Source organism: Propithecus coquereli, unplaced genomic scaffold (assembly GCF_000956105.1).
Source record: "Propithecus coquereli isolate 6110/MARCELLA unplaced genomic scaffold, Pcoq_1.0 Scaffold655, whole genome shotgun sequence".
Lineage (NCBI taxonomy): Eukaryota > Metazoa > Chordata > Mammalia > Primates > Indriidae > Propithecus > Propithecus coquereli.
Genome location: NW_012152563.1, coordinates 578,565 through 603,740, shown reverse-complemented (window position 1 = coordinate 603,740; position 25,176 = coordinate 578,565). Strand labels below are relative to the sequence as shown.

General features: G+C 56.8%; 1 protein-coding gene across 1 annotated transcript in view; it reads right to left on the bottom strand.

The window, feature by feature from the left end:
- ARNT2 (aryl-hydrocarbon receptor nuclear translocator 2) overlaps positions 1-25,176 on the bottom strand; it is a 141,703-nt gene that overhangs the window by 19,148 nt on the left and 97,379 nt on the right. Inside the window, exons 8-14 of the mRNA XM_012660097.1 lie at positions 20,263-20,339; positions 18,867-19,001; positions 16,752-16,826; positions 10,704-10,855; positions 4,602-4,674; positions 3,659-3,782; positions 305-404 (exon numbers count right to left, since the gene is read on the bottom strand). Coding sequence (XP_012515551.1) covers positions 305-404; positions 3,659-3,782; positions 4,602-4,674; positions 10,704-10,855; positions 16,752-16,826; positions 18,867-19,001; positions 20,263-20,339 — 736 coding nt within the window. The remainder of the gene's footprint in view (positions 1-304; positions 405-3,658; positions 3,783-4,601; positions 4,675-10,703; positions 10,856-16,751; positions 16,827-18,866; positions 19,002-20,262; positions 20,340-25,176) is intronic.

Below are 25,176 nucleotides of genomic sequence, written 5' to 3'. Positions count from 1 at the left end.
ACGTGACGGGCTGAGGCGTCCACTCTTCCTGGACTTGGCCATGGCCTCTGGGAACCAGGGGACAGGATACTCCCTGCCACCTTGTCAGCTGTTCCCAGCTTGGCCCCACCTGGGACCCGGCCGACTTACTCCCTTATACCCAGCAGGCACCGCTACGGAACACAGTGGCTTCCACGTCAACTCACACCGAGCATCTGTGGCAACTCGGGGAGGCTCACAGAGCTGCCGGCAGCCCCAGCGTGGCCCAGGGCCGGCGGGCCAGGGACCGCTACCTGACGTTAGTCAGGGCCTCCCTGGCACGTACCTGAAGGCCTTCCCCGAGTGTCCGGGGGGGAACGGGCTCCCCTGGGAGTAGATCTGCTGGCTTCCTGCCGCGGACGCCGAGCTCATCATCTTCTTCTCCGCTAGGAAAACAGAGCAGGAGTCACTCATGAAGGTTCCCCGCCCTGCAGACCGCAGGGGAGGCCACCGGAGAATGGCGGGGGTGCGTGGAGAGCAGGAGGACACACGCCGGGGCAGCCACCCGCACGCGGCCCCCGCTGCCCTCCCCCTGCACCCGCATCTCCTGGGGCCTCCCTGGCACACCGAGCACCCGAGCAAGGCCCTTTGCGAGCGTCGGGAAGGTTAAAGGAACGAGTGACGGCTCCTTCCCAGACACCGCGTCCCCCCATCCTGCCTCCCCGCAGGGTCGCAGAAGCCCCGGGGCAGGTGGAGAGGATCCTCTGACGCGCGGTCCCTGTGCTCGAACCCCAGCTCCGCCCTATTTATCAGCGATGCGACCCGGACCTGCCATTTCGTCATCCTCCGCCTCAGCCTCCACCACTGAAAGAACGGAGAGCGGCCCACTGAGGTCTCGCACTACAGCGTGGCTTCATCCGCATCTTCCTGTGTTTCTGATCACTCTGGTTTCCGCGTGTTTCAATGTGCATGACGTTTGTTAATGCGTGCTTATTTTAGGTTACATCTTGTATCTGTATAAAATAAGCCTCTTTGCCCACTGGACACGAGATTGTTCTGTGGTGACACTGACAGCTCTGCTCTCTGCTTGGGTTTGCAGAGCATCTCCTGCGCTCACTCCTGCGCGTTAAATAGTTGCTTTCACTTTGTTTCGTTGCGTCGTATCTGGCAGCGTGTTACTCGGCTACTGGCCGGGAGTCAACTTATTTTTGTCACTATTGATAGTCATACTTTCTGGCTAACTCACTTAATTTTCTTCTATTTTGTGATTTGCTAAACATTTTCTTGTCTTTCCTTGGAAGTGATTTGGAGCAAGACTTCCTTCCCTCCCTCCCTTCCTTTCTCTCCCTGCCATCAGGGCTTACGTTTACATACTTGCAGCCACATTCCTCTGTGAATGTGGGAGATCAAGCAGTATATACCGATGAGGAGTTTCTATCTGTTTCCCACCCCCAGTCCAAAATGTGTCTGGGTCTTTGTTGAACTGATTTGAGATTTTAGACTCTCGATTTTATCTGTCGTTTAGATCTTTTGTATATTCTAATAATTTTTACGTCAATTCTAGGGGATGCTAGTTTCGTTTTTCATCCCACTGCTTTTCCAACCTATCACGTCCACTCTTGTCTTCTATATTTTGATTCGCTTCACAAACAAGCACAATCTTTTGCAAGTAATTTTTTGGGGAAGTATAATTAGTGCATGTCTGAGAATGTCTCTCTGTTGTTCCCCATACATGAAAGAAGCTTGGCTGGTGGGAAAATTGGGGGTCACACACTTTCTTCCAAATTCTCTAGATATTTCCCCCCACTCCCCCAGACTCTGGTAACTAGTGTCTCAGAGAAGCCTAACTAAAGGTTTCCCTTTGTCGGTAAGGTAATTTTTTTCCCCCAATATTTGCAGATTTTTTTCCCTTATTCTTCATATTTACAAAAGTAAATACAACAGACCATGTCTAGGTGTGAGCTTCCTTAAAACTTCTGGTCTAGGATTCACTGTGCTTTTTCAGTTGGAAGACCCAAGTTTTGCATTTTGGGAAAATCCACGTTTCATACTAATTCACTGACTTGGATTTCTCACCATTCGTCTGCTCTGCACTAACTCCCCACTGTCAAACCTCTGCTTTCCTCCACACGCAACTTCTTGGAAATGCAGGGATGCCCTGGAACCCTCTGGAGAAGAAACACTCAGGATTTCCTGCGCTTTCTCCTCTTTACCAAGAAAGTCCATTTCCAAAGGGGGACGTCTGTGCTGATTCCTCCCGTCGGACCCTCTCCCTCTTCTTTTTTTCTCATCTGCTGGTCTTTTGTTTGTTCTGTCACCTTCACGGGACGGTGTCTATGTTTGCACATCACTGAAAGTTCACACGGTGTCTCAGAGACGCTGGGGTCTCTGAACAAATATGTCAGGCTTGTTTTGAGAGAAGAAAAAAACTTCCAGATGTTCTGTTGTGCCCTCTTGTTGACGAAATGACGTTTCTCTGTAAGGGAACTACGACGTAGGAGGTGGCACGTCCGCATGGCCTCGGGACCAGCCGCGGGGCTTCCCCGTCGTGCTGCGGGTCTGCGTCCTGCTCGTGTTGGCAGCTGGGCTTGGTGCTGAGCTGCACCTGCGGCCCTCAGCAGGAAGCAGCCTGGGGACCCTGCCTGGTTCCTGGGCATCTGGTGCACGGCCAGGGGGACGACGGCTTCGTCTGCCCCCAACGCGCTGGCGTCAGGACTGAGGTGTGCTCCCTCCGCCACCGGAGGCCTGTCCTCACCTCGGTCCACACTGTCTCCAGCTCATCAGTCTCAGCAGGACACAACTGGGGTTCCCTTCCCTCGATGACAGGGCTCCCCTCGATGACAGGGTTCTCCACGCTTCCTGCTCATAAGCCCACTGGTTTCTCCCTTCAGCGGATCCTGACCACGTTGTATCTTGCAAACATTCCTTGACCACATGAAATGGAATATTTTTTTCTGATTTTGGACCTAACAAAGACCTTTCCGAATTTTGTATTTTGCTAATCTCAGTGGTAATGAGCGTGGGAGGGTGAGCAGCCGGACACGCGGGCTCCCCATGCCACCTTAAACGAGAGCGGCCCCGTCTCCTCTGAGCAGCGCAGCATAGGCAGGCGGCCCAGGGGCTGCCGGAGAGGACTAACCAAGTCTGCGCTGTGCAAGGGATAAAAATGACTCGGGTAGTTCAATGGTCTGGGGACATGCTCACGCGAACTGGCACGTGAAAGCAGTAAGCTGCTGGACAGCGCGAGCTTAATTTCAGATATAAAACGAATATATCTGTGTAGACAGAAACAGAACGGATGTACTTCAAAAAGTTAAAGATGGTTGTACCCAGGTGGTAGGATAGCGGACCATGTTTGTTTTTCTTTTTTACTGCACATTTCCTGTGCGTGTTAGGGATTGAGTCGCAACTTTTTACAGAGATGTGTCTTTGGCTAAAACTAAACTGCACGATGGAATAATAGCGCCCACTTATTTCAGCTCCTCGAGTTGTGAAGACGAGATGCCAGGCCCCGCTGGGTGCCCAGGCAGCCGGCACGAAAGAGGCCAGGCCAGGAGTAGCGAGGATCTGCTCCTTCCCCCGTATTTAGGCTTCTCTTACGCCCTGCGGGGGCTACTCGAAACTCAGCACCGTGGCCCCCTCCTCTAGACGGCCTGGAAACCCCACATCCTCACGACCTCAGTGCCGCGTGGAAACTTACATGCACCGATTCCTGCGAACATTTCCGCAAACCGAGGGTCTCTTTCCTGGGAGAAGATCGCATCTGCCTTTTCCACGGGCTTCCCGGCCTCGTGAACACCGGCTGGTAGGTTGGGGACAGGGACCTGTGTGCACACGGAGACACGACAGCAACCCTGTGTGAGGCGCAGAGCTTCCATCCCGGGAGTCCCCAGCGCTCCCCCCTCAGCGCCCCTCCCTCTGGAATCACTGGCATTTCAGGCTAGAACGTTCTACAGGGTGCGGGAGCTTTTCTATATGTGAAGGCCAAGAAGCGCCGGGGAGCGGGATGTGGACTGAAGGTCACAGAAAGGACAACGAAGTCACACTGATCACTTTCTTAGAGAGATAAATGAAAAACCATCAACTTACTGTAAATACCAGGAAAAGTGGACATAAAGTTTAATTTAGGGAAGAGGCCAGATTCGGACCCAGCCCGCAGTTTCCTGCCTGCCCAGCTGTCAGACGCAGCGGGAGGAGACGGGGAAGGAGACACAGCAAGAGAGGCAGAGCCGGGCAGGAAGCGGACACGGAGGGAGAAGAGGACACGGACGGCAGGGAAGGGCTGGGCGGCCGGAGGACCGCAGAGGTTCAGAGCCTGCTTTTGCTGCTCCTGAGGACGCCGGTGCACGAGCTCATGCGTGGCCTTCTGACACGTCCACCGGCCCCTGGAGACGCCCAGGGCCGGTTGCCTGTGGTGCCCGTTCTCCGCCTGGGCTCCGCGGGCCGTGCGCTCTTCCCAGCCCTGCTGCGCAAGCGAGAGCCACGGCAGCCGCTGGGGCACCTGCAGCCGCTCTGCGCGCTGAGGGGGGGACGGGGCGGCAGCACCCTGTGGGCTGAGGGGCTCTAGCTAAGGGCTGAACCGAGTCCCCAGACCACTGGGCTGGAGACAGTTCCAGTCGGGAAAGAACGTCACAGAAACTCACCTGGGACAAGTCATACGATGAGAGCCCGTCTCTCTGGTGCACCTCCAGCTCTGCCTGCTGCTGCTGAAGTTGCCTGGGAGACAAGACGACGACGAAGAGAGTCACGGAGCACAGGCAGCTGACCGCGGGGCAAGGCGGGAACTCTCCCCGTTCCCACAGGCACAGCGGCGACACCCAGTGGCTCTCTAAACTGTTTTCCACTTTTAATTGTTTTATTTTTGATGCCCCAAATCAGGACTCCACAGCCTGTACTTCGAGTGAGGCTGCTACGCTGTTTAAGAAAACCATTTAAGAGAACAACTTTGACACCCGGGGGCAGCTACTCCATGCAGGCAGAAATCACCATGAAAAGTCATCCCCCAAGAACTCAAACCTGCCTCCCTACAACTTCCATTTTGGGGTTCCAATTCTGCCCCTGGAGAAACACAAAATAAGTTGGATCCTGTTTCTGAACCTTTTCTTAGCATTACAGAAGTGCAGGATCTGAACACGTTTCCTCCTCTAGCCAAGCCTCGCGCATGGTGCCCTGTGTGAACGTCCGCAGGGAGGACGGTTTAGACGAGGCCCCAGCGGGAGGACCTGCTGAGCAGTCATTGAGAGTTAAGCCCAGATTAGTCCACTCAGCGAGCCGCACTTAATGGTGTCACTGCACACGCGGCTCAGAATCCGCCGGACTCCTGCCCCACAGGACGGACAGTCTCGGGGAGACAGACGGGGGGCAGGCAATGGCAGCGTGGGGAGTCAGGACCGCGGCGCAGGAAGAACGAGGCTCTGTCCGAGGACACAAGCTGCCTCTTAACCCCGGTGCCAGAGCCGGGAGGAAACGCAAAGGAGCAAACCCGCAGCGCGGTTTCCCGCCGGGCGGTCTCGGCCCACGCCGGCCATGCCAGCAGGTGGGGGCACTAACAGTAATTGTCAAAATAAGCTGACATTTAAAAAAATTTAAAATAATTAATATACTCGTTAATAGAAAATCGTAACTTTCTATATTTTCTTATTCTTACTCCATGGTTTTGCTTCGTTTTACTTTGGTTTACGTCTTGGGGGCACCATCATTTCTCACCTGTGGGGCCACGAAAATCAGAATGTGGGACCGGCAGCCGGTCCTTCGCCAACACTTTTACGTCCCTGCCATACTCCCGCGTTACAGATCGAGAAACTGAGGCCCAGGGAGTTTATGTGACGCGCCCGGTGACGTGGCCAGCATGGGGCGCACAGGGTTCAAGCCGCGGATCTGTCTGCCGTGCACTTTGCACTCTGTCCTCCTTCCGGCTGCTGCCCCAGCCCAGGACAGTGCCCCTGGCTGTAGCAGGAAGGTCGTCCCACGTCTCCCCGTCCAGAGCCTGGGCATACTGAGCCACCAGGAGGTTTCTGTGGGGTTGGAGCAGGGACCTCCCCTGCACGACAGGAATCCGTGGGCCACCCTCTACCCGCCCCTTTCGGAGCTCACTCCTCACCCTGCAAGCGTTTTTCCAGGAAATAACCACCGCTCCCACCTGCGGCGCAGCTGTGCCCAGCCCCAGCCCAGAATCCTAGGGAGTGGGCAGGGCCACTGAGGGGGGTTGTCAGCTGTGCCCCACGCCCGGCCTTCTCCGGGCCTGCTGTGTGCCCTGGGGAGCGAAGGCGGGGCTTCCGTTTGCATGAAGGCAGGAGAGGGGCCCTGGGCTTCAGGCTGGGGGTTTGCTCCCGTTCGCTCCTCCCTGGGCTCCAGACCGGAGAAAGGTCCTCTCACGGGGAAGTAGAACACAGGTCTCGGGCACGGCTGGCAAATCCCTGGGACCCGCACCTCGCCGGCTCTGGGGTCCGGACATCCACACCTGCACCGCTCGGGCTTCCGCTTCCACAGCTGAGCGCGCGGAAGAAAGCTGCTGACCCGTCCTGAGATAGAGCCCTGGGGAGGCTGCTCAGACGTTTCACGGCAAGGGTATAAAAATAAACCTCGGTGTGCTTGCGAATTCCAGGGAGGGAGAAAGCGGGGCTGCTGGGGGGAGGACGCGCGGCAGCCGGGCACGGCCTCCGTCAGCGGCCGTGGGGAGGACCAGCAGCCGGCTTCCTGCCGGCCAGGTGCAGGGTGCAGGGCAGAGGCTGTCAATCACCCCGACGCTCCCTGCAGCGAGGTTTTCACTCAGCCCAGTGAGTGAGCAGCCGCGGGGGCTGCGGAGGCAGCGCGAGGTCGGGCCTCTGGGAGTGACTGGAATTCGGTGGGAGCGTCTGGGCTCTGCGCGCTCCGACCGCGGACCGAGCGCCGTCACACGCCTATTCGAAGGACTCGGAATGCCCGGTAGGGGGACTGGAATTGCCTTGACCAGGGCAGGGCGCAGCGTGGTCCCGCGTGTGTTCTGAGAGAACGCGCTCCCCAGGGGCCTGGCGGAAGGCGGGGGCGAGGCTGGGACGACTGATGCTCACTTGCGGGACGGCAAAGGCTTCAGCGGCTTGGGCAGCAGAGGCAGAGGGTGAGACGGGCTGGAGAGAGGAGCCCAGACAGACCCGTGGGCCTGGTTCTGTGCCAGGTACCTGCTGAGGTGAGCGGGAGGGAGGCACCGGGCAGCTCCCGGGTTCGGGCTCTGTGACCGGGTGTGGCAGCCTCGTCCCGGCTGCTGTCCCTGCAGAGAGCAGGAATGAAACCTCCTTCTGTGCCCACCCTGCTCTGCCCACCCCGTCCACTGCCAGCCGGCACCGCGGGGACGCCTCGCTCGTGTGACGGTCGCTGGCTCGCGGGAAGACCACACGGTGTGTCGAGACGCACAGTCAGCAGCTGTGCCTGTGAGAAGCTGCGGTGGCTCTGGGACACTGCTGTCCCCGGGAAAAGGGCTTGGCCCGAACTTCGCACCCTCCCCTAAAGAGACGCTGGAAGAAGCTGGGTGTGCACAGGTGAACCCCGAGATGACTCACACGCAGAAACTGCCCGTGAGAGACTGTCGCCCCCGACACCCAGGCCTGTCTCCCGCTGAGACGAGGCTCATTTCGAAGCAGCGTGAGCAGCATTTAAATCCGTCTGTGCTCTTCTGGACTTCGTTATGTTGAAGGAAGAGGGAAGAAAGGCAGGGTGATAGAGACGTCTTCTCCGCGGCAGCTTTGCACAAGCGCTAAACATTAAACACTCGATTTCACCGGAAGTTTCTCTTGGATGCTCTTGACTGAACGCAACCGAGCTTGCAGGTTTTCCCCGCGAGCACAAGCACGTGAGGACTTTCTGCGGCGAGTCTGCCTGCCGCCGGCACAGCTGCGTCTCCCGATTCAGACAAGGCGGCCGTCACGTCCACGGCTGTCACTGCCCCTGCCGTCCACAGTGAACTCCTCCGACGACTTCGCCACGGAAGCCTCGCGTTCAGAGACACTGGATTCAGGCTTGGGGGTGACGCTGTCCCGAGGGGCACTCTGATGCTGGGGACCCCGAGGAGCTGTCCCCGGGAAATATGCAGGCACAGGCCCCGGACGAAACGGTTTTCCTGTGTTGTCAACACTGCCTGACGTTCAGAGGAGCAAAACCTCAGCCGGGCTTCGTTTTAAGGGGAGACGTTTGCTCTCCCCAAGCCCCACGCAGGGCTACCCCGGGTGCCTGCTCCGAGGCCCGGGGACAAGTGCTTGTTCTCTCCTCCCGTGTCCCCACGGATCTTGCCTGTGCCTCCTGCCGGCCCCTTCCCACGTTCTCCACGTTACTGGAGCCCGAGTCTCACCTGATGTCTGGAGTGGGGCCCCGACGGGGAGCATGGGCCTGGGGACACGGCCGGCTCGAGCAGGCGCTAAGCTGGCCCAGGCTGGCCTCCCTTCTGCTCTCCCTCCTGGGCAGCCCCATTGGGCAGTGGGCACACCCTGCCGGCTCTGTTCGGGCTCCTGGAAATGACCGGCCTGCTGAGCAAAGGCAGCGCCGTGCAGTCCGGAGCTCCGCGTCTCACCCGCACTCTGTGTCTCAAGCTTCACCGTTTTCTTCACGGCCAGGCCACACACGAGCCAGACTGGGGCCCCTCTCTCTCCCTGAGTGCAGAACCCCCTTCCCAAACTGGGGGAAGTGGGAACATAAAACACCCTCCATTGGACCGAGTTTACTGAGTTCAACTAAACTCAGATGCAGAAAAAGTTAAAGTAACGTTCTCTTTTTGCATCCCTGTGTCCACGACTGTACCTATTCCTGCTGTACTCACAACCAAGGAAGTCTCGACTAGATGATGGGGGTGGAAGAATCAGAGTGTCACGTCAGCAGGGGAGAAGAAATAAGAGCTGGCCAGACAGACAGAGCGGGGACAATGCCCAGCGAGAACCAGCCACTCCACGTGGGTCTCGGGGGGCTGCTGGGGAAGCAGTTTCAACCGCGTCGGGGCAAAGCTGGGCGACAGGGGTTAAAAGGAGGAGGTTCCCACAGACGCACCTGGCAGGGCTGGCAGAACCAGGGTCTCCGAGAGCCGGGAGGGGGCCGATGAGGAGGCCTGGGAGGAGCCCGCAGAGAGGACGGCAGGAAGGGAGGGCCGTGGGGACGGGGCACGTGCAGGGGGATGACGGAAGGGCAGGGTTCGGCCCTGCAAGGAGGGGGCCTTGCCCCCGCCAGGAGCCAAGAGGTGGGGAGAGGAGGCACTGAGATGGAGGCGCTCGCGCCGGGGGTGTCACGCGGAGGGGCCCGGCACGTCTGCGGGCTGGAAGGCAGGAGGTCTGCCCGGAGTCAGCGGGAGGAAGCAGGCAGAGCGCTCGGGAGACCAGACGAGATCTGGCGTTGCCAGCAGGCAGGCTCGAGAAACTGCCACGCAGCTGCAGCAGGTGGCGGGTCGAGGCTGGCGCAGACCCGCCATACCCGGGCTGACCCTGCCTGGGGTCGTGGTCGCGTGTGGCACGTGCAATGTCTACGTGCAGAATCTGCAAAACCCTCTGAGATTCTGGGGCAACAGCTTCTGTTATTCTCTCTGGAGATTCTCTCTACAGACGAGGTGAGCCGAGGCTGAGAAAGGGCAGGCGACCTGGCCAGGTGGGAGCTGGGATTGAAATCCAGGTCACCGCGCTCTGAGGGATCTCGCACGGACTCGTCTGTCCGGTCTGTGCCTTGTGGCCCAGGAGCAGGGACAGGCTGAGGATGCCCAGGGTGCTGCTGCCTGGGAAGAGGGGGACTCCCGACTCTGAGGGGCTCGGGGACAGCAGCGGTGGGTGGAGCGAGGCAAGTGCCGAGAGGAGGTGTCGGCAGATGGGGAGGCGGCGGCAGCAGGGTGGGAAACAGACCCCCATCCGAGCGTTGAAGCTGGGAGAGTGGAGGACGGCGGGGCCGCTGAGCAGGATGGGCAGACACGAGGACAACGCCAGCCTCATCTTGTGCTGCTGCACGCTGCAGTCCTGCCCCACGCCGGGCACGGCTTTCACACACCCCTACATGCTTGGACGTCCTCGTGTCCAGATGTCTTTGGCCGTGTCGGTTTCCTGGCCTTGTACCAAACCCAGAGAGGAGGTAGGACCTGCCCAAGGTCACACTCCCTGTGCTAGGAGTTGAACCCCGTGTCTGGCCTGTAGCTTGACCTCATTTAATCCCTAGAGACCCGACGGGAGCGGTGTGGTCGCCCCACTTCACGGAGGAGGAGGTGAAGGCTAAGAGACGAAGTGACTTGTTCTAGGAAGCGGCAGGGCTGAGACTGAAGCCCGGATCTGTCTGGACACAGAGGTGGCGACGCCGGCAGGGATCCTGGACTCCAGCCCCAGCAGGAAGGAAGGCTTCCACGACGGGGCAGCAGGGAAACCAGTTGTCCCTGAGGCGCCCACCCGCAGGACACCTGCCCCGGGCCCTACAGCTGCCGAGAGGCTCAGCCTCTCTCCCTCCACCCCGCGCTGCGGCGGGACCAAGCGGCTGGGCACAGGCAGCAGGGGCACACGGGCAGGCTCTGTGCCCAGGGGACACAGAAAGGAACAGAGACCGGAGCGCCTGGCACGGGAGGGAGGCAGTGCCTGGGGTCATCACCGGGTCCTGTTGGTTCTTACGAACTGGGAGGGAAGTGCGGAGGAACCTGGGAGGGTCCCGGTGTCCCTGCGCCTGCTCCTCAGTCCTGCGGACACTTCCAGCTGCAGTGGACAGGGGCTTCTAAGCCGCCAGACCCAGGAAGGGCGCAGGGGCCGGCGCGCAGCGGTACGTACTTGACGTTGGTGTTGGTGCAGATGATGTACTCGATCTCGTCGGAATAGGGGTTCTGGAACGTGAAGCTGCTGGTGCGGATCAGCATCCACTCCCGGTTCTTGGTGCGGAACCGATACATGACCGACAGCACCTGGCCTTTCAGCTTCACCACCTGAGAAAACATCAGCGGAGGGCGTCAGCGGGGGTGGGACGGTGCCAGACAGGAGGAGGGAGAGGCAGCGGGATCTCAGAACAGGGGGCTGTGGCCAGGAGACAGCAAGAGGCGGGAGCAGTTAGGGACGGGAACCTCTCCGTCCACTTCCCAGGACACGAGTCGCTGCATTTGGGCCATGCTGTGACCACCGCGTGAGGAACCGACGCGTGAACACCCACTTTATGTCAGGACTTTTTATTCAGCTTTTACAAATCAGACCATGAAGACTCCACAAGCCAGAGTGTTTCTCTTTTTGCCTTGGCTGCTAGGGTACCCTGGGTTTTGTGCTAGTACCCCCCAAGTTATTGCCTCAGTCAGGTATGTGGCCATATTGCATTCATGGATTTATTTCTTCTGCTTCACATAAAAGATTCCTGACCTCCGCTTAACACTGTGAAATGGATTCAGTATCCTCTCTGGGAGGAAATGTGATAAAATGATAAATTTCTATGCATTATTAATTTACATGTATCTATTACTATGTTTATACTGTAATGTGATTTCAAATGTGTTTCTCAGATACATCCTCACAAGAGTTTGGTGAGGTGACTTCTATTATTTACGGATAATATTATTACACTAAGACTCAGAGAAATTAAACAAGTCACCCAAGATGAGACGCCTTTGGTGGAAAAGCTGGACGGGAGGCAGGATCTTACATCCGAATCGCAAGATCGCCTCCGTGGCTATACAGGTCGCTCTCCCGTTCTACAAAGATCCGGGGCAGTCCCCATTACCCCCGGGGGCGCGTCCCAGGACCCCCGGCAGATGCCCGAACCTGCAAATAGGACTGAACCCTACAGATGCTACGTTTTCTCCCATCCGCACACACCTACGATAAGGTTCAATTTACAAATTAGGCCAGTAAGAGATTAACGGTAACTAGTAATGAAGTAGAACAATTACCACCGTGTGCCGGCGCCACGACGCCTGCGCTTTGGGGCCACTGCTGAGTGCGATAGGGGTCACCCGGATGTAAGCGCCGCGGAGCTTTGCTCTGATGACCGACCGACTGCTCGGTGACTGACAGCAGGCGGCACACAGCCCGGGGGCCGCAGCCCAGTCCGACGGCGCACGCTTCCGTCATGCTACGCAGAGACTGGGAATTTATGAATTGTTCACGTCTGGAACTTCCCATTCATATTTTCAGACCAGGGCTGACCACTGATAACTGACAGCCGGGGCAGTGGGGAGCGCAGCCGTGCGTGGGGGCTACTGCGCACGCCGTATGCACACGCACGACACAAAGACACGTAGTACGCGTGCAGGCGTGCGGAAGCGCAGACAGGATGAGAAGGAACATGAACGGGTCTGGGTCTGGGCCTGGGCGTGGCTGCGCCCCCAGGACGAGATGAGGTGGGAGCTCTCCTCTCCCAGGACGGCAGGGCTGGTACCTCGCCGGGCCTGCCTGACCCAGAGATCGGAGATCTCAGGTGAGATCTCAGGTAACAGTGGGGACGTCTTGGTTCCCTGAGGACCCCACCCCGGCCCGGGGCCCAGCAAGGAGCCGGCACGCAGAGCACACGTCCCAAACTGAGTCCAGGGGTCTGTGGGCCCCACGGCCCGGAATGACCGTCCTCTCTCCGTCCACAGGGGAAGCCAGAGGAGACCCAGGCCGAGGGCGTCAGCCTGCTAGGAAGGCTCCCTGGCAGGACGTCCGTTGTGATAAATAAACGGCGGGAAAGTTCCAGGACAGTGGGGCCCCTGGCACCGCAGGAGGAGGCGGAGTGTGGGGTGAGCCAGGCTGGGCCAGTCTGTGGCCCCAACAGGACCCTGGCTCTTCCCTCGCAGGGGCAGAGGTCAAGGCCATGCGCCCCCTCAGGTCAGCATTCTGGGGCGCTGCCGTGGGGTCCTCCTCTGTGTCTGCACCAAACAGAGGGGAGATGGGTGGCCACCAGCCACGCTGTCTGCCAGACCGACGCCTCCTGCATGCTGAGGAAACGCGGCAAGGGCGCCCGCTGTGTGTCTTCAGCTGGAGCGTCTGAGACGGTGCGGACGTGTTAACTCCACGCAACTCCACAGGACACACTGCCGGTGTGCAAAGCTCGGCCTGGGAGCCCTGGACAGAGAGCGGAGGAGGGGAGCAGCGGCTGCACCCTCCCGGGGCCAGGCTGCAGGCGAGGCGCCTTGTCGTGCGAGCTTGCGTGGTCCTCGTGACTGTACTCAGCGAGCCTCGGAGCGGTCGACGCCTGCCCGAGGCCTCGGGGTGGGGGCAGAGCGCGGACGGGACCCCAGCCCTGGCCCGGAGCCTTCCCATGGGCCCCTGCTGCCAAGGCACAGGCTTGGCTCCCAGGAGCTTCTCCTCTAGCCGAGGCGGGATCGGCGTGCAGATGACCGTGACCACGAGAGAGCATGCTGAGTGCCACCGCAGAAACCCGGGGCCGAGTGCGCGGTCTGCGGCGGGTGAGGAGAGACGGCCTATCGTCGGGGGACAGAGGGGGCTGCGCAGGGAGGCGGGGTGGAGCGTGGTCGGAGGGGCGCAGTGTTGGCAAGTGGGGCGTGTGGGGGGGGCTCTCCCGGCAGAGGGCACAGCGTGGGCAGGTGTGAGGGGCTGGGCCACGCGCGTGGGCCGTGCAGGTAAGAGCAGGCGCGATGCAGACACAAGCGAGCGCAAGGCCCAAGCAGAAGAGCCGCCCAGCCTGTCCTTGCCATCGGCACGGACGGCGGGCAGGAGGGGGTTGGGGTGGGAGCCTGCTCCGAACGTCCCATCTGACTTCTGGGTAACCGTGACCCGGACGGGCCTCTGAGGGCAGACGTGGACCTCCAGGCCCCCGGCTGGCACGCCGTCCCCGCACCAACTCAAATGCCTCACAAAGCTGATCACGTGCTACGGTTTCCTGCCCGGGCCCCTCCGATGCTTTTGTTTAAACACGGAGTTCGGGCTGGCTGCAGCCGGCACGGCCACCACCCTGCTCCTGCAGGAACGGGCCCTTCCCTGTGTCAACACTGTCCCCCGCCTCGGCTGCCGGCGGCCGCAGCCCAAAGAACACAAGCCCGGGCCAGGCCCGGCGTGCTCCAGGATGTCCCTGCGGCTGCTGCGCCGCTGCCCGCTGTGCCCTGGGCCACTGGGGGTCCCTGCCTTGGCCTCCCCCCCCTGAGGAACGAGCGGCCGCTCAGAGCGAGAGTTACTTAATCCGGACACCGGGGCGGGATCCGATGCTAAATTCCTTCTTTTCCTTGTCAAAACCAAGCAGGTTCTGACAGCGTCAGCAGTCCGGGTGCTGTCGGACCGAGAGGCCCGTGCTGGCGTGTGGTGCTGTGAGTGACGCTCTGGGGAGGCCCGGGCACCAGCTGTCACTGCCTCGCTGTGTGACCTGGGGCAGGCAACAGAACCTCTCTGAGCCCCAGTGTCATCCTGTGAAAAAATGGGATGGCAACACTCACCGTGTAGCTCTGAGGACGACACAGGACAACGTATGAAAGGGTCTGGCTAGTGACGGGCACAGCGTGGCGGCCCCGTCACTGTTGGAGCTTCATTCCCACAGCCCCGGAGAAAGGAAACCGGCCCCACCCAGACCCGACTGCGCCAGACGACGCCAAGATGATGATAATCTCCGCGCATCTAGCAGGCGCATGGTATGGAGAGACACACCCTAGCTACGCCTGACCATCCTAGCTTCACAGCTTCCCAACGAAAGCCGCCTCCCCTGGGCTCCACTCCATCCAGACCGCTTCGCCCTGTGCAGGCGCTAAACTCAGTGCAGGACAACGTGGTGCGAAGCACAGACACGACGTCTGCCCACGGGCAGGTTAGGCTCTAGGAAAGAAGACACAAAAACAAAAAAACCACCCAAAACAAGCCAAGGGACAAATAAAACTGAAACAGTTGTTGTGAAGGAAAACAAGGGGCTGAGGAGGAGGCTGGGCTCTCGCCTAGCGGGGAGGTCACTGACGGCGTCTCTGAGACGTACGAGTTGAAACCTAAAGGATGATATGCCAGGCCCATGACGAGTGAGGGGAAAGCATCCGGCCAGGGAGCGGCACGTGCCAAGGCCCTGCGGTGGGGAAGGCGTGTTGGAGGAGCCAGAAGCAGCCGGCGTGATTGGAGCGCAGCCCCCGCGTGAGGATGAGACAGGGATCCGAGAAGCTGCGCAAAGGAGCTTGCGCTCAACTCTAGATGTCCTGGGAAGGTTTTACGTAAGACGTGGCTAAACCGAATTTGTGTTTTCAGAATGGCTTAGAGCGGCGCAGGAGCGAAGGCAGAGAGGCCAGCAGGGCAGTTCCTGCCACGGTCAGGAGGGGGCTGGGGGCCTGGTCGGTGGGCGGGACGAGGGGGGCTGGGTGTGCGGAGCGAGATCAGGAAGATGTTCCTGGTCTCTGGCCTGAGTGGCAGGCGGTGGTGTGCGGGGCCTGGGAGGCCTCCGTGCCGAGGGTCACGGGGCACACGAGGGCGTGGAGCGGGTGCCTGCGATGGGCGGGGCGGGAAGCACCGTCTGGGCTGCAGTCGGGCGGCAGGATCAGTTGGGGAGACGCTGCAGAGCAGGGAAGGGCAGCCGCGGGCAGAGCGCTGGGCGGCGCGGCTGGTGGAGGGGGGAGGAGGAGGAACAGCACAGGGGGCTGAGAAGTGGGAAGGAACCGGAATGTTCTGGAAGGGAAGAGCGGAGCGTGCAGGAGCAGGTGGTTAAGAGATCTGCCCGAACCCGTGGCATCGACTGGAGCCTCTTCAACGTGCGCAGACATGGCGGTGCCTTCACGGAGTGCGCGTTCCCGCAGGTGAAAGCCCAACTATTGCTCCCTCTGGAAAGTGTCTCCAAGTCCTCTTTCCTGGGACCCTCCCGCTCTGCTCCTGCCAGAGCCCTGCGCGGAGAGGAAGCGCGTCCTCTCGCGTGGCGGCGGAGCCCGGGCTCAGGAGGGAACAGCCTCGGTTTGACTCCTGGTCCTCACGTCCTCTCACCGCGGGGCAGGAAGACGCTTTGGCTTCACTGAGCCTCTCTGCACTCACCGTGACAGGAAGATGACAGCGGCCGCCTGCCACAACTGCCTGCTGTGAGGAGTCAGCGCAGTCGCGGTGCGGCAGGACTCCCCCCCGTGTGTGGCACACAGTAGGTGCTCAGCAAGCAGCGTCCGACAGCAAGGGCGCGCCCAACGCCCGTACTCGGGTGGCCGTGCTCTCCAGACCCCTCCCCGCGGCGTCTCCACGCGGGCGTTGTCGCTTCCCGCAGCCGCGCCTCCTGCCTGAGCCCCCGCCCTGCTCCAAGTCGGGCTCATGGCCTCTGACCAGGACGATTAAAAAGCCTCTGACGCCTCTGTTTCCAGTTATTTCCCACATCTGTTTCTTCGGCCCACCTGGGCTGCAAGTCATTTTCAGACGACTCTGCTTAAAATGCTGGAAGGAATCCTCGCGGACCTTCCGCTGCCCGAGGGGAGAAGGGAAACTCCCATGTGGCACGAGAGGCCCTTCCCGGGCTCCTTCGCCCACCGCCCAGCTGCTCCACGGGTCAGCCGGGCCACTGCGCTCTCAGGAGCTCCCACAGGCCACGTTCTTTTCCATCTCTGGCGCTGCCCCTTGGTCTAGGACGTTCTCTCATTCCGTCTGTGTTCATCTTTTGACACCCGCCCCAGTGGTTCCCTCCCCTGGGAGACTGTTCCCGCCTCCTCCCTACGCAGCCAACCCCTGCACCCTCTGCATCTGCCATCTTTTCCTCACGACTCTGTGGGGTTCCTCTCCCGTCTCATGGTGGCTGCCTCCTGATGTGCGTCTGTCCTCCCCACTGCACTGTGGCTCCTTCCCGGCAGGGCCCTGGCTGATGCCTCAGGTGGGAGCTGGCAGCCTCCCGGGCACGTAGCAGGGCTGACGTCCTGCCAGCTGTGCCCACAGGTCCCCAGGCTGTACCTGGGCATCGGCAGTACGGACCTGCTGGAAGCTCTCGCGCAGGTGGCTCTGGTCCTCGGGGTGGCAGAATTCCAAAATGTCCTTTCCCAGAAGATCCTAAATAAGAGAGACAAGCTTGCATGATCCCGGATTCCATTTGCAACTGTTTATCCACTCACCGCTAGACAACCGTGTTCATTTCCGTCCCCTTTAGCCTGTCCCACTGGGTGCTCGTCTTCCCCGGGAGCCCTCAGGGAGCTGGCACCCCGCGCCCATGCTCGCTCCCGCTGGCACACACGGTCCCGCTGGCACACACGGTCCCACTGGCACGCTCGCTGCCGATCTCTGACTTTGCCAAGTGCCGCATCAGCAGCTGCAAATGCAATTTCATTTTTGTTTGCCTTGGAGAGGCAAACTGTAATAAACGTATTTTAATAAACATAAAAGGAAAGCAAAATGGTAGCCTGAGGACACATGTGCTGCCTACGAAAACCGGAGTTGCGTAAGCGTGGACGCTGGCTCTCCGGGGCTGAGTAAACGAGGTTACCATAACATAACCGCACTGGGTAAAACCTGCTCGCTATCCACCTTCGTTCACCTGCGTTTTATCCAAGGGACCCAGCATTAACCCCAAACACAGGGTGTCTCACAGTGAAACAGACCAGGGTAAGGTAAACCGCTACGAGGCAAGTTCAACTGTGTTGCAGGAAAGCGGTCCAGTTGGAAGCGTCTGAAGCAGCAAAGGATTTACACTGACTCACGGATCAGAACCCAAATCAGCAAACGGCCTCAGTGGGAGTTGGCGCCGGCGGTGGCGGACAGGTCTCACCTTTGCGCCAGGGAGCACCCAGATGCTCACGGAAGGTGCCAGTGGATAAACGAATCTGGCGGGAAACCTACTGCCTTCAGAGGTTCCGGTGAATTTGGAAACAAATCCATTTTCCCCTTTCTTGCATCTGAGAATCTCAAAGTTTGCGGAAACCCAGAGATGCGGAACTACACGAAGGCTCCTGCGTTTCTGGTGCGAACTGTTCCCAGCTATTAAAGATGTGCATAACTAAAATACTCAGTCAGCAGATCCCAGATTTTGTTCCTTAGAACAAAGATAGTTTTCTTTAAAACAATGCTTTTTATTTTGAAAGACATTTAAATCTACAGAAAAGTTGAAAGAATAACACAATAAACCCCTGTATATCCTTCACGTATATTCAACGATTGTCAATATTTGGCCACATTTGCATTTTGCCTTTTTCTGTGTGTATAAATACATACATATGCATGTCTGTGTGTATAAATACATACACAAGGATGTCTGTGTGTATAAATACATACACACGTGGTCTGTGTGTATAAATACATACACACGCAGTCTGTGTGTATAAATACATACACACGCATACTTAGCAATTTCTTGCTGAGTGTCTGAAAGTAAGTTGTGGACAACATGACATTTCTCCCCAGTGTGGACCTCACAAAATGACATTATCTTACAAAGTGACACATACCATACTATGCCTAAGAAGATAAGCAATTATTTGATAAAATCGCTCAATATTCCACGTGTATTAACACCTTGTGTGTCTCCCCGGTGTCTTTTCCAACGATACGTCTTCAGCCCAGGACGCAGTGAAGACTCTCACATTACATAGTGTTGTTCTGTCTCTTAGTCTGGGACAACAACTCCCGCCTTTTTGTGTTTCTCGTGACATTCACTTTTTTAAAAAAGAGTTTGGAACTAAGCCCTGAAAACGTGTCCCCTGTAAAAAAAAAAGGTTCCCGGTACCTGTGGACAACACAGGGTGGGCACATCTAGGTGGCATCTTCACCTGACTTTGCGGCTCTCTCACATTAATGAGCTTTGCGTTAGTCGATGAGATTGATGGATCACAGGGTCCCCTGCATTAGAACATCTCACTCCAGTTTGTACAAGGTCAGCTAGAGAAACAACGGCTGGGCAGGGAAGGGAGCAGGCACTTTAAGCGCAGGTGTTTACCATCCCTGCCTAGCTCTGCATGGACATCGCGCTGCCCAGGCAGGGCCAGGACCTCCAGGCTGTCCCCCCACACTGTCCTTGTGCTGTGTCCCAAATAGATAAGAACGTTCTAAGGAAAGCTAAAGCTCCATCCAACTGCCGAGAGCTCGGAACCATGCACCGACCTGGGGCTGGTAGCCGATCACGCTGATGCAGCGCGGGTCCACAAACGTGATGACGCCGTCGGCGTTGTGCCGGGACAGGAACTCTGTGGGCACCGACATGCCGTTCATGTCCACGCACACGGGCGAGCTGGTCACCTGGAGGGAGGACAGCCCTGCTGAGGCGGCGCTGGCAGAGACAGACGGAGACGGGAAGGCCCCACGCACCCTTCCGTGTCGTTAGTGCAACGAGTGCACCTTCGGCTAACTGTGACAGTCGCCACTTTCTCTACACGTCTGAGCTCCAGGTGCCTCCTCAGCCAATGGGAATACGGAATCCTACACTCGCACGGGGTGGCGGTGGCGTTCAAGAGAGACGCCGCGTGTTGAACTTTGGCAAGGCCTGGTCCTTAGTTGGTGCTCAATAGATGTTAATGCCCTGCCCTTCTCCCACCCTCCCTTTGCTAAGGATGGAAAATGAGCCTAAGGAACCGGTTAAAGTATTTGGAGCAGACACATCTGTGCACTGAATTTACCCAACTATTCTTCCTTCACCCATCTGCAAGAAATGCCCAGCGCTTGCCATATGTGAACGAAATTGCTTATTCGTGTGTCTGAAAACGGTCGGACCTGGGAAACCGGGGACTTCTGAACCCGTCTGCTGTGTTCCCTTCACAGCCGGGGAAGACCCTCGATGTCCTCAGGAGGACGGGCAGTCCCACCGGCCGAGCGGCTGCTGTGTGCGTCAGACACTGAGCAGGTTTAACTTGCACGAGACAAAAAGGCACATGGCTGCCCCGGAGGAGCTCGCAGGGACGCAGCCTGCGCTCAACGCACCACATGGTGACACAGGCAGGAGAGAAGACGTTGGAGGCGAGAACTCGAAGCTAAGAGTGCAGGGAGGAGGCAGGGATCGACTCTGACGAAGGAGCTCAGGGACGCACTGAGCTGGGTTTTGAGGGATGGGTGCACAGGAAGGACGCAGGAGGAGAAAGAGTTCCGGAAAGAGAAGAAGGGGACGAGGGACTCCAGGCAGGTGGGGCGTGCGTGGAGGGTTCGGGAGAAGGATGTGGGGAGGGGGAGGAAGGGGAGAGGCGGGTTGAGGTGAGCAGACCGTGGGGAGACGTGTGCGGTGGCTACGCAGGGCTGTGATGTGAGCAGAATTCGACTTGGCGGCAAATGGCGCAAGCCGGGGGGTGGGGGGTGGGCTGACGCAGCCCCTCCATGCAGCACGAGCCTGCTGCTCGTGGCTCTCGGGCCCCTTTTCTTCTTGATTCGGCCTCAGCCCTGTCCCGCAGAGTGAGACACGAAACCCGCCCAGCGCCGAGAGCACAGGCAGCCAGACCTCCGTCCCTGCGCTCTGCCACTCTGCGGTAATGAGCCTCCGTCTGAGACCGGAGAGGCTCTAGTCTGCGCTTACCTGGAGCCTCCCGATGGCCACGAGGCAGTATTTACTGCCCTGTCCCACGTCCGCGTCTTCCTCAGGGATGGTCATTCCTGCAGCGAGAAACGCCAGCGTCAGCGACGTGCGCGGGGTGCGTGGGAAGGGGAAAGTGCCCGCGGTTTTATCATCACGATCAAAAACACAGATCCACAGTCGGCCACTCGGGGCTGGGAGACCGGCCAGTGAATTAGCCAGCTCCTCGCCCTTCCCCTGCCCCTGGCTCTGCCTCGCACCTGTGGATGCTTCCGTGGCACGTTTCTACCTGCATCCACGGACGATGCAGGGAAACTGAGGAAGACGACATGGAGATGATTCGTCCACACATTCGCACAGTTTAGCAAGCACTTAGGAGGAAATTTCAGTAAGAGGCCTACGTGGGTCTTTCATGGTTATCTCACTTATCTGCGGACAGAGTATCGAACAAAGGCCGTCAGAGGCAAAAGAAAAACAAACAAAAACCACTGAAGCTGAAGTGGCTAATTGCCAGGCAGGGAACACAACTAGCATCTCCCCTCGTGGGGGAAAGCCGGGGTCTTTAAGGGCCAGAAGGGAGAAACTGGTGACGGTTACACTGATAAAGCGCTGGACGCTAGTGCTCCAGACAGGAAGGACTTGGTTAAAACAGTCCTCATTGTTCACCGGGGTCAGAAACGAGTTTGGTCCAATACGGGTCTGGCTTTGGGGCCTCTCACAGTGCGAGGTTCTTGGACATCTGCAGCTGGTTAGAACGGCCGCAGTGAAAACAAACATTCCTTTTTGATATCTCCTAGGCTGCTAAGCAGAAAATTTCCTTCTACACCACATAGCACTTAACATAAATATTTCCGCACCAGGTCAGACCAAAGGCTCCCGATGATAGAGTCACACAAGTGCTGTGACAGCCCCTCCCCGGGGACGTCGAAGGGCGTGTTCGACACCACTGTGGTTCCACGAGCCCGAGAGGTGTCACCCCTCTTGCTCCCACCACACTCCTCCCTTCTTTCTGTCCTTGTCCATCACCCCCGCAGGCACCCGATCTCTTTAGTTTCGGGGTCATCCCTGCCGTGTTCCTTCTGCACGACGAGCAGACACTGCACATTTTCTCACATCCTCTTCTTCCGTCTGCGAAGGGCACTGGAGACGCTCTTCGGACTGGGCTTGTTCACTGAACGGCGCCTCCCGGAACTCACCCCTCGGTCATTCACACCGCTCTTCCTCAGGTCCTTTCCAGAACCACATAGCGCTTCACCCTGTCGATGCGTGGCTTATTCAGCCACCCTCCCACGCAGGAACACGGCAGTTTCTAGTATTTTGCAATTAGAAACCACGCTGCAATGAACAACCCGGGCACACGCATTTTCTTGCATTGCAGCTGTATCTCAGGGCAGCTCCCTGCAAGTGGGATTGCGGGGTCAGAAAGCAAGTGCACACGCAGTTTTGTTTTGCCAAACTTCCCCGCAGAAGGGGTGCGCCAACGTGTACCCCCACCCGCGACGGTGGGAGGCCGCTCCCCACAGCCTTGGCCAATGGAATGTGTGGCCACGTCACTCAGCTTCTGCCAGTCTGCCAGGTGAGGCACCACCTCTCGGTGTTGTCCTGCTGTGCGTCTCTCTGTGAGTGAGTCTGAACATCGTTTCCTGGGTTCGAGGACATTTTATATCTGGCTTCTCGGTGGCTTGTCTGCTGATGCCTCCTCCCTGTTTTCCTATTTTGTCTTCTGCCTGTCAACTTGTAAGGGTTGCCTGTACATCTGGGACATTTTTAAGAGTTCACAGTATATGCTGTTGTGAATATGGTTTCCTAGATGATCCCTGTCTTGCCTTTGCTTATGATGATTTTAAAATGTCAAAAACTGTATGTGGTCAGATTTACCAATCATTTATTGCCTCTGGAGTCCAAGTCATGGTCAGAAAGCTACTGTCTACGTAAAGGTTAAAGAAAAATTCACCCTTGTCTCCCTGTGAGTGACACTTTCATGGTTTCCTTTCATACATTTAGATCCCTAGTCCATCTGGAGTTACTCTTATGCAGGGTGTGGGATAGGTAGCTAATTTTATCTTTCTATAAATGGCTATCCAGTTGCCTTCCTAACATTTATTAAAAATACCCATCAATACATGAGTGGATTAATAAAATGTGGTGTATGTATACCATGGAGTTCTACTCAGCCATAAATAACAATGGTGATCTAGCACCTCTTGTATTATCCTGGATGGAGCTGGAGCCCATTCTTCTAAGTGAAGTATCCGAAGAATGGAAACACAAGCACCACATGTACTCACCATCAAATTGGTATTAACTGATCAACACTTATGTGCACACATGGAAGTAACATCCATCGGGTGTCAGGCAGGTGGGAGGAGGAGGAGGGGATGGGTATATTCACCCCTAAGGGGTGCGGTGCTCAAAGTCTGGAGGATGGGCATGCTTGTAGCTCTGACTCAGGTGGGGCAAAGGCAATATATGTGACCTAAACATTTGCACCCCGTAATATGCTGATAAAAAAAAAGACCCAAATACAAATGAATAAATAAATAATCCAAATAAACACATAAAAAAATGCAGTGATTTGAGACGCCGCCTTATCCTATGATACATCCCCACACATGCCTGGACCCTCTGCTCCACGGGCCGCTGTCCGTCCCGGCCCTGGACCCAGCACTTTAATTTCAGGGCGTCACTGTACGCGTTATGTCGGGAAGGACTGGTCCTCCCTATAGTTTTTCTCTTTCAGTGTGTTCTTGGCTATGCTTGAAGGTGTATTTTTCCACATGAACTTTAGTATCAACTTATCTGACCACATAAAATAGCTTGATTGCCCTGAATGTGGAAATTAGCGTCGGAGCTAACATCTTCATAGCCTTGCATTGCCCTACCCGGGCATAAGGACTCTCCCATGTGTTTAAGCCACTTTTGTGTCTTTCGGAGTGTTTCGAAATTTTCCTCATATGTACCTGTTCTTTGTATTAGTGCTTGTCTTTATGAAAATTACGACTAAGTATTTAATCTTCTTTGTTACTATGATGAATAAGGTTTTTCTCTACCATCATGCCCTCGGTTTATCGTTTACGTATATGAAGGCTCTTGTTTTTTGCATATTAACACTGCATTGTGCTACTTCACTGAGTTATTTGTTTCAGTTAGTTTATCACTACTTCACTAGGCCTTTCCGGGTGTACTGGTATATGATCTAAAGACAGAGATAGTTTTCCTTCTTTTTTACAGATTCTTTTGCCTGCGATTTCTCTTATTTGATTGTATGGGCTGACATCTCCCTTACAGTCGAACAGCAGTAGAGACAGTGGGCATTCTTGCCTCGTTCCTGATCTCAGTGGCGATGTCTCCAAGGTTTCTCAATTAAATAAGACACTGCCTCTTGGACTAAGATATAACGCACACACATATGCATGTTTATCATGTTAAGAAATTACCTCTCAATCATTATTTAGCATTTCTGCAAATCTCTTTGATGGCTCGCTAAACGGCGGCCAGCTGGGTTCTAGTACCTGCTCTGCACCCGGTCTGTCACCATATGCTGTTTCAGTTGAGGTGCGTGAAGAAAACCTGGCCCCACGCAGATGTGTAGCCGGAAAAGCAGGAAGCTCTGCAGAAGACTGTGGATACTCTTCTTTGGTGTTTTTCCAAATCTTGACAAGTGGGGGCTTCTTAAAGACTAATTGCAATACGAAGTCCAAGCTATATTAATGACATTTTATGCTGACATATTCAAACAGACTGGCCTGTCTAACACTTCGGGTGGATCTTTTACCCACACACGATTTTATGCATCATGTACTGGTCGTTTGGAAAATACGGCTTCAACATATTACACAGATCTAAATGTTGGCACGTTGTAGAACATTTAAAAAAAATCATGCTTGTTAATGTCGTCACGTATATCACCAGAAACATCTTTAGATACTGGTCAAGACTGGGGTGGTGGATGCGAGCTTTCCAAAATTCACATTTTCATTAGAAGAATTCTTCATTAGAAGAATCTTACCATCGACAAGAAATACCGTCAATCATTCTCGAAATGGCAGGCTGTTTTTTTTTTTTTTTTTACAAAATATCTGCCAAGTGCACAGTTTGAACAGCCAGCGTGTTTGTCAGTCATTCGTTCAAGTGCAAACTCTGTCTCAGGCAAACAGAAGCCAGCTCGGCTCGCAGCCCAGCACGCACCCGGGCTCCCCCGCCACGCCGTGTCTGCGGCGGAAGGTGCTTCACGCAGCTTCCCGTGCTGGGGTTCATACGATTCGTAGTTTTCCTGTCTCCTCCAGGACGTTCTCACGTGAAACCAGCTTTTTAAAATCTATTTATTTATTTGTTTTATCGCGCGTGTGCGCTCACGAAGGATACGATGGCTGCCGGGAAGGACGGTTTGGTGCCACCGCCTTGATTACCGCGAGGCCCAGGCAAGTTTTACGCCCCGTGCTTTTCACAGCATCAGCGCGAACGCTAACACGGTGAGAAGGACACATAGTATCTGAGAGCTGTTACGAAAATCGTGTACCTGTGTGTGCCCCGGAAACCGTCTCGGGGACTCCTGGGGTCCCTGGGCCGCACTCTGAGAACTGCTGCTGCCTTGCGTGTTGCTGTGGCCCGGAGTTTGTCCTCCTCCGTGTCTCTTTTAAAATCCTTTCCCCGCTGCCTCTATTTCTGACCACACGTGGATATGCCCCAGACTGTGTCTCTGGGCTCCCAGACCCTGACTTACCTACTGCAAATGTCCGCGCAGGTCTTGTAGGTCTTCCAAACCCAATCGTGCCCAAATCTCTCTGCCAGCACCCTTTCCTCTTCTCACTTCACGTGGAAGGGGCTGCCAGTGACCTGCCTCACACACGTGCTCCCCCTCGTCCATGCCAAAAGCACCACGATTTGCTCAGAGTGGCAACGTGCCCACTGCGTCAC